This window comes from Nicotiana tabacum, chromosome 22 (assembly GCF_000715075.1).
Source record: "Nicotiana tabacum cultivar K326 chromosome 22, ASM71507v2, whole genome shotgun sequence".
Classification (NCBI taxonomy): domain Eukaryota; kingdom Viridiplantae; phylum Streptophyta; class Magnoliopsida; order Solanales; family Solanaceae; genus Nicotiana; species Nicotiana tabacum.
Window position 1 is genome coordinate 171,883,655 of NC_134101.1, and position 9,828 is coordinate 171,893,482.

The 9,828-nt window shown below is 40.5% G+C and overlaps 1 protein-coding gene across 1 annotated transcript; it reads left to right on the forward strand.

Moving 5' to 3' along the window:
• Window positions 1-6,306: 6,306 nt before the first annotated feature.
• LOC107794881 (uncharacterized) lies at window positions 6,307-6,825 on the forward strand. The gene has a single exon (XM_016617432.1). It carries the CDS (start codon window positions 6,307-6,309, stop codon window positions 6,823-6,825), a length of 519 nt encoding a protein of 172 aa, XP_016472918.1.
• The last annotated feature ends 3,003 nt before the right edge of the window (window positions 6,826-9,828 follow it).

Here is a 9,828-nt window from a genome sequence, read left to right on the forward strand (position 1 = left end):
CTCAATCCATTAGTAAGCCTTTCTCTCGAAGTAAAAAGTCAACTAAAAAAGTCAAATCGGGCCGGTATCTCGAAATTCAACCAAAATTATAAAATCCGAACATCCATTCGATAACGAGTCCAACCATACAATAATTACTCAAATCTGACCTCAAATCGCCTTTAAAATCCCCAATGATTTCCTTGAAAAACTCTCGAAAAATCGCCACAAACCGAGCTTTTTAGATCAAAAAATGAAAATGAGATCAAACATCGAAATTAGGCCTTTTCTGCCCAATGATCTCGCTTTTGCAGGCCAACAACTGCTTCTACAGATCCACACCTGCGGAAATTCCATCACAGGTGCGGCCATGACTTAATTTATGAGAATGCCTATCTGCAGGCACCCAAGCACACCTGCGCTAACACTTCTACAACCTACGGTTTGTTCTGCGGAGTTTCGATCGCACCTGCGGTCCTTCCCCTGCTCACTCAACTTCGCTCCTGCAATGCCCCCTCCGCACCTGTGCTTCCGCTTATGCGGAATATGGACCGCACCTGCGGTCCCAACTGGGTATGCTAAAATTTTCATTTGCGGCTCGACCATTGCTTATTTGGTGCTGCACCTGCGACCCAAAAGGCGCAGGTGCAATTGCACCAGTCCTAGCAACACTTCAGCAACCAAACAAGTCCAAACATGTTTCGAATTCAATTTGAATCACACCCGAGGCCTCCAGGACCCTATCCGAATATACCAACAAGTTCCAAAACACGTAACGGACCTACTCGAGGCCAAAAATTACATAAAACAACATCGATTCAAAGAATCGCAACCCAATTCAAGCATATTGAAACTATGGATTTTTGACTTCCAAAACTAATGCCAAACCATACCAAATCAACTCCGATTGACCTCAAATTTCGCACACAAGTCATAAATAACACGATGACCTATTCAAACTTTCGAAATTGGAATCCGACCCCGATATCAATAAAGTCAACTCCCTGTCAAACTTCTCAACCTTCCAAATTTCAACTTTCTAACTTTCGCCAATTCAAGCCAAAATGACCTATGGACCTCCAGATCTACATCCGAACACGCTTCTATGATCAAAATCACCATATGGAGCTACTGGAATAGTCAAAACTCCATTCCGGAGTCATCTACATATAAGTCAAACTACGGTCAATTCTTTCAATTGAAAGCTCCAACTTAGGGACTGAATGTCTCATCTCACTCTGAAACTCACCCGAAACCAAAACCAAACACCCCCCGCAACTCACAAAACCATAATATAACATAGAGGAGGAAATAAATAGGGGATTGAGGTTAAAATACTCAAAACGACCGGTCGGATCATTACAATTCTTTACGCCTTCAAATTACCAGTTTTCAACAAATCACATTAAATCAAGTTAGGGACTTTCGAATTCGATTTCAGGCATACACCCATGTCCCAAATCACGATATGGATCCACCAGGACTGGCAAAACACTAATCTGGGTCCGTTTACACAAAATGTTGATCGTAATCAACTGAAATTATTTTAAGGTTAAAATTTATATTTTCTTATATTCTCCACATAAAAACATTCCAAAATAAGGTACGGATTATGCACACAAATCAAGGAACACTAAACGTAGCTAGTTGTGGTCTCGAAACACAAAAATAAAGGCTAAAATTCAAAGAGACCTATAAGATCATCACAACGTGATGAGAAAATAATTAAGTAAATAATCATATGTTATGTCAATAACTTAATTTTAGATGAGCTGGTCACATAATTTAACATGCTTAGATTAAATTATCATAAAGATTTCTTTGTTTTGACATTTAATTGAAGTATGCAATTTTCATTCACCAAACCAATAGTGTCTGATTTTTAAATCTATAAATCAAACCAATTCTCTATTTTTCTTGGATTTTTTGAATTTTTTGATTTTTTCCAGTAAAGTCGTCATAGCACAAAATATATAACTTGTACTTCAAATATTTCTTTCGGCCTAGTAGGATACAACTATATAATGTATTTTTATAGAAAATAATATAGAATTATCCTAAAATATTTAATAATAAATAATAAAATAAATATTTCTAATTAGTAAGTCATAATAAAAATAAAACATAATCTAAAAGTACTAAGTCATGCTAAAATAAGTATGACTAAATTACATGACTGTTAGCGAAAAAAATAAACTAAGTTATGCGTTTTCATTATAAACCAATGTTAAACTAAGAAATAGTATCAAAAACATTGTCATTCTGTCACGACCCGAATTTTCCACCATCGGGAGTCGTGATGGCGTCTACTCGTGAAATCTAGGCAAGCCAACAATTACAGTTGTTACCACCATTTTTATTAATCACATCGAATAAGATATTAGCTAAGCAAAATAATTAAGAAATGCGGAAGTGATATAGCAAACCAACAGTTTAATACATAGCTACCCTAAAGATCGGGTGCACAATCCACGAACGACTAAGATTTTTACTACAAACACAAGTATGAAAGAAGTATAGCTGTTCTCGAAATAGAAGAGACAGAAGAAACTAAAACGGGGAGAAGGGGACTTCAGGCTCTGCGAATGCCAGCAGATCTACCTCAAGCTACTCACACGGTCCAACACCGAAATCTGCACAAAAGAGTGCAGAGTGTAGTATCAGTACAATCGACCCCATGTACTGGTAAGTGTCGAGCCAAACCTCGGCGAAGTAGTGACAAGGCTAGGACACGACAACCATATAAATCTGTGCAGTTAAATCATATATAACAGAACCATAAAAACAGGAATTAACAGATAAAGATGGGAAAGGGACATGCTGCAGGGAAAAATCAAATTCTAACAGTAAACCAATAGAGAAGCATAATGAACATCACATTTGTATCAACAAGAATAATGAAACAGTAACACATGCATGGCATCACCCTTCGTGCTTTTACTCTCGTCCTCACCATATGAAACAACGGAAACATCACGGCATCACCCTTTGTACATTAATTCTCATAATCATGGCACGACATCACTGATAATAGGCTACATAGATGATATTTACACCCTAATTATACCATGCTTTATTGTTGTTTTATAGGCTAAATGATAACAAAATGCTCTAATTGGTGTTCTTTTGCTTCTTAATGACTAATCCAATTTAGGAAGAACTATGGAGTGTTTTGGAGTCAATAATGTGAAGAAAACATCCAATCAAGAAGCACCCGAGCGGAAAGAAGCAACAAGTGGACTGGGTTTGAATCCACCGTGACCACGGTGGACCACAGTTGGACCGCAGCAAGCCATAGACGCGAGGCAGAATGTTTGGCTCTCACCCGGTCGTGCCATAGTTTACCGCGGTGAATTGTGTAGTTGCTAGAAATTTCGGGGACCAAAGTGTAACTCGGGGAAAATATATTCTAAACCCTTATAAACTCTAGAAGCTCGCCTAAGAAAGTATTAAGCTTGTTTTTAGACTACTTTGGAGGCAAGAACAAGTGTGAGAAGATCAACCAAACATTAGAGTTTTTCTATCTTCTCTTTATTATTGCAATTTCACATTATGAACAATTTAGTAGTTTTCTCTTGCTTTGTTATGAGTAGCTAAACATTTGATCTAGGGTTGATGGAACCAATTATTGGATGAGGTTTTGACTCAACTTTGTTATAATCGAGCCGGATTTATTATATGATTGTTCAACTACGTTTTGTATGGTGATTAATTGAATGGGCCCTTGATTAATCGTGTCTAATTGCCTTGTGTTGTTCGAGAAAGAATACTAGGTTAGACTGCTGTTGAAAAACACCACTTTTGGGTAATTGAAGAGATTCATTACTTGAACTTAAAAGTGGGGTTAGAGATAACGAAACTTTGCAAGGATAATCCAGAGCTGCACAAATTATCAGCTAGAGTAGTTTGAGAGAATGCTCTAGTAAATTATCGTAGTTGATCGAGAGATAATTACGATAACCCATAGCTCATAATCCTCATAGATTATTACGGCGAGATTATAGAAAAATAGTTAAGATTTAAACTAGCAATTGGGAAAATCAATGCCCTAGACCTTTTTACCATTGAATTATCTTTGATTTAGCATATTGTTATTTTTAATATCATTTGAAGTAGTTAAACAAAAACCCAATATTTATTGATAATCTTGCATCTGGAAATTGTTTGAGTTGATAATAGCATTTCTAAGAGTTGTAATAGATAGGTTAGTTCTCTGAGGATTCGACTCCAGGCTTAAAATCGGATTATATTTGCAATGACCGCTTTGTCTTTTAGAAGGCAAAATTGGGCGTGATCAAATTTTGGCGCTGTTGCCGGGAAATTAACGGTGTTATTTATTACAACTTAGAAGTAGTGTTGGAATTATTAGTTTAGATAAAATTTCTAAGGTGTTAAACAAATTGTTTTTCATTGAAATTCTCATTTTTGAACTCTTGTGGGATTCAGGTGTATGCTTAGGAATTCTTCGAGATCTGGAGAACTGCTTGCAGGACTCTCAGACCCCGAGAAAATATTCAGGGCATTGAACTGTGCCAACAAGAAGAGCAAACAATCAGAACAAACACACCAACTTGAAATTGATATGGGTGACGTAAACAACGTCAACAGAAACATCAGGGATGAGCCAGCTGACAACCTAGACACTGCCATTGCTGTGCCCCCAATATAAGCGGAGACATTCCAGATCACTAACAACATGCTGCACCTTCTGCAGAATAAGGGATTGTTCTCCGGGTAACACATTGAAGACCCTCAACAATAGTTGAATTTTTTTTGTTGATTTGTGTGACCCAAAGACAGCCAAATGTGACCCTAGAAGCTATCAAGCTGTTACTGTTCCCGTTCTCTGTGATTGGGGAAGCTCAGACCTGGCTGAATTCGCTGCCAATAAATTCTATTGTCACATGGGAGGAATTAGTCAAGCAGTTCCTGAACAAGTTTTACCCACCCAACAAGACTGCAAGACAGATTGATGAGATATTGCAGTACAAGCAGAAGCCTACTGAGACCTTGCAGGAAACTGGGAAAAGATTCAAAGGGATACTAGTGAAGTGTCCCCACATGGTATTCTAGATCAGATGCTTGGATAGAGATTCTACATGGGGTTAGCAGACAATCTAAAGGCCAATGTAGATGCTTCAACTGGGGGTGCATTTTTGTGTAAAACATTCACTGAGTGCAAAATCCTTCTTGACAAGATGTCCCATAATTCGAGGTGGATGACGAGGGGTAGAACACTGGCACCAATAATGCATTCAGTTCCTCTTGACCTAAATAATTTGCATGTAGAGAACATAGCCACACCCATGACTCAGATGAGTATATTGACTAAGAAGATTGATGATATGGGTACAAAGCAAGTGCATATTGTTGACATAACAAATGGAGGACTGTGTACACCCTGCATTAATCGGTCTTATGTGTGTTCATGGAGTGGATAAGGTGACAACCAAGGGTTAAGAGAGGATATGAATTATGTCAACTACTTTGGGGGTCAGAGAAAAGAAGGACAACAATGGAGACCAGCACCCAATCAGCAGTACAGACCAAGCATGCCACAACCTGGAGGTATGTAGCCCCAAGGCCAAATGGTGCCATATCAGAGACAACAGGGCTATCCACAATAGAACCAACAACAGTTGGCATATCAACCACCTCCTCAGCAATAAGATAACAACATGGTAGAGATCAGGGGTATGCTTCAACAACTCATTGGAACAAATGGTAAGATGCAGGAAACGTTGGCAGTTCATGACTCAGCAATAAAAAATATTGAAACTCAATTGGGGCAGCTGTCCATGTCCTTAAACAACCGCCCAAGGGAACATCCCGAATCAGCTGATGGCCATAAGTCTCTGGAATGGGAGAGATTTAGACAGGGAGCAAGAAGTTGCACAATCCAGCAAAGAGACTACGCCAGCCACTCCAGCTCCATTGGAGGTAGATGAATCAGCAGAACTTACTAAAGTGGTGGTTGAACATGTTCAAGATGATAAGGGTAAGGCTAAGGAGAGTGAACAAGCTACAGAATAGGTGGTACCTCTTGTTCCACTGAACCCCAACAGAGAGAAGCCAACAAGCAGTGCACAAAGGGTGATACCTACACCATTCCCTCAGAGACTAGCAAAACAAAACAAGGAAGATCAATACAGGAAATTCATGGAGATGCTTCGTCAAATTCAATTGAATATTCCTCTGATGGATGTTTTGATGGAGATGCCAGGCTATGCAAAGATGAGGAACGACCTAATGTCATGAAAATTTGACTTTCAAGACCTATCCACAGTAACTCTGACATAGACCTGCAGTGTAGTAGTGACAAGACCCATGGCTCAAAAGATGTCTGACCCAGGTAGCTTTACTATTCCGTGCACTATTGGGAGTTATGCCTTTGCAAAGGAAATATATGACTTAGGAGCCAGCATAAACTTGATGCCTCTGTCCATATATACCAAACTGGGCATTGGCAGAGCTAGACCGACTTCGATGCTTTTGCAACTGGCTGACCGCACGGTTAACAGGCTGATAGGGATTCTTGATGATGTGTTGGTACAAATGGGGAAATTTGTATTCCCTGCAGACTTTGTTATTCTGGATTTCCAGGTAGATGAAGAGATACCTATCATTTTAGGGAGGCCATTCTTAGCCACTTGGAGAGCACTGATCAATTATGAAACTTGGGAATTAAAAATGAGGTTGAACGATGAAGAAGTCATATTCAATGTTCAGCAATCCATGAGGAGACCCAGTGAATATGCTAATTGCTCCCTAGTGGAGGTAGTGGATATGATCCTGCACGAAGATGATGAGACCCTGACTACTAAAGATCCATTAGGGGCTTTCTAACAAATTTCGAGGAGATGGATGGTGAAGGGTTGGTAGAGTGGGTCGTGGCACTCGAAGGCCAAGGATTCTGGAAGAGGGAACCTCAGTTCGAGTCCCTTAAGTTAGAAAAGAGGGCTACACCACCGACAAAACCATCAGTAGAGGAACCACCCAAACTGGAGCTGAAGCCACTCCCAGCTCACCTCAGGTACGTTTTCTTAGGGCATGATTCTACTTTACCTATTATTATATCATCTGGTGTGCTATATGTGCAAGTAGAGGAGCTCCTACAGGTGCTACAGGAATGTAAGACTGCCATTGGTTGGACCATGGCGGACATAAAGGGTATCAGCCCAGCTTTTTGTATGCACAAGATTCTCTTGGAAGAAGGGCACAAACCTTCCAGATAACATCAATGAAGGCTGAACCCAAATATGAAAGAGGTGGTGAAGAAGGAAGTGATAAAATGGTTAGATGCGTGTATCATCTTCCCCATCTCAGACAACAATTAGGTCAGCCCTGTTCAGTGTGTGCCGAAAAAGGGAGGAATGATGATCGTACAAAATGAGAATAACAAGTTGATCTCGACTCGTACAGTCACGGGATGGTAGATTTGCATGGATTATCGAAAATTGAACACAACCACCAGGAAGGACCATTTTCCCTTGCCATTCATTGACCAAATGCTGGACAGGTTGGTTGGGCAATCTCACTTCTGTTTCTTGGATGGATATTCGGGGTACAATCAGATCTCAATAGCCCCCGAAAATAGAGATAAAACATCATTCACCTATCCGTATGACATCTTTGCTTTTCGGAGAATGCCTTTTGGGCTTTGCAATGCATCGACGACATTTTAACGGTGCATGTTAGCCATTTTCACGGACATGGTGGAGGACATTATGAAGGTATTTATGGATGATTTCTCTGTGGTGGGGGATTCATTCGAGGACTGGCTTCACAACTTAAGAAGAGTGCTAAGAAGATGTGTGGAGACAAATTTAGTGCTGAACTGGGAAAAGTACCATTTTATGGTACAAGAAGGGATAGTCTTGGGGCATCGAGAGTCCAGTAAGGGAATCAAGGTCGACTATGCTAAGGTTGACGTGATTGAGAAGTTTCCACCGCCTACTTCAGTCAAGGCAGTGAGAAGTTTCCTTGGGCACGCCGGGTTCTACAGGCGATTCATAAAAGATTTCTCTAAGATTGCTAACCCTTTATGCAAACTCCTTGAAAAAGATCATCCCTTTGTATTTTCTAATGATTGCAGGTTGGAATTTGAGGAGATGAAGAAGATATTGGTGAATGCACTCATTATTGTTGCACCCAACTGGGAGCAACCGTTCGAGCTCATGCACGACGCAAATGATTATGCTATAGGAGCAGTCTTGGGCAGCGAAAGGATAAATTGATGCACCTGATTTACTATGCAAGCCAAACGCTAAGCGGTACACAACTCAATTACACCGTGATGGAAAAGGAGATGTTGGCTGTCGTTTTTGCATTCGACAAATTCAGGTCATACTTGATTGGCTCAAAAGTTATGTTTATACTGACCATGCAGCAAATACGTACCTGATAGAAAAGAAGGAGTCAAAGCCACGCTTGATTCACTGGGTTCTTTTGTTACAAGAATTCGATCTAGAGATCCGTGACAGTAAAGGGACAGAGAACAAAGTAGCTTACCACCTCTCAAGGTTGGAAGGAGCTGAAAAGAAGGTAGAGGTTGAGGACATAACAGAGACATTCCCAGATGAGCAGTTACTAGCAATGACAATGGAGGAGGCACCGTGGTATGCTTATATTGCTAACTATTTAGCAAGTGGTATTGTACCTTATGAACTCTCCTCAATTCAAAAGAAAAAGTTCTTTCGTTATTGTTGGTCTTATTATTGGGATAAACCTCTACTTTTTAAAATATATGTAGATAACATGATCCGGAGGTGTATCCCCGAGAAATATCAACATTCTATTTTGCAGGCTTGCCATGCTTCACCATATGGTGGACATTTTGGAGGAATTCGGATAGTAGCTAAGGTGTTGGAGTCGGGCTTGTATTGGCCAACTCTGTTCAAAGATGCCCATGCTTGGGTCAAAAGTTATGATGAATGCCAAAGGACAGGCAGCATATCTCGTCAACACGAGATGCCAATGACCACAATTCAAGAGGTGGAGGTTTTTGACATGTGGGGGATCAACTTCATAGGGCCATTTGTCAGCTCATATGGTAACAAGTACATATTGGTAGCAGTTGACTACGTTTCCAAGTGGGTCGAAGCAGTGGCTCTCCCAACTAATGATGCAAAAGGAGTAACAAGCTTTCTAAAGAAGAACATTTTCACACGTTTTGGCACCCCGGGAGCTATAATTAGTGATGGCGGAACCCATTTCTACAATAGAACATTCGCACGACTGTTGGAAAAGTATGGAGTTCATCATAAAGTGACCACCCCGTACCACCCACAGTCGAGCGGGCAAGTGAAGTGTCCAACAGGGAAATTAAAAGTGTCCTTACAAAACCGGTGAATGCAACAAGGACCGATTGGGTGAAGAAGCTAGATGATGCATTGTGGGCATTTTGCACAGCCTTCAAAACTCTGATTGGTATGTCACCATACAAGTTGGTGTTTGGAAAGGCATGCCACCTTCCGGTAGAGCTCGAGCATAAATCACTTGGGGCATTGCGGCAGTTGAACTTGGACATGGAGACAACAGGCACCAACAAAGTCACTGGGTTACATGAGCTAGATGAATTCAGGTTCCAGTCATTCGAGAGTGCTAGATTGTACAAAGAAAGGATGAAACTAATGCATGATAAGCACATTGTGGACCGAAACTTCAAATCCAGAGAGCTAGTGTTGTTATACAACTCAAGATTGAGGTTGTTTCCGGGTAAGTTGAAGTCCCGATGGTCAGGACCCTTCAGAGTGGTGCAAATGTTCTCAAGTGGAGCTGTTGAGATTGAATAAGAAAATGGGATGAATAAGTTCACAGTGAATGGGCAAAGGTTGGAACATTACCTTG

Bases quoted from the DNA above. Each gene is read 5' to 3' on its own strand.
- LOC107794881 (XM_016617432.1), top strand. From the start codon at position 6,307: ATGGCTCAAAAGATGTCTGACCCAGGTAGCTTTACTATTCCGTGCACT.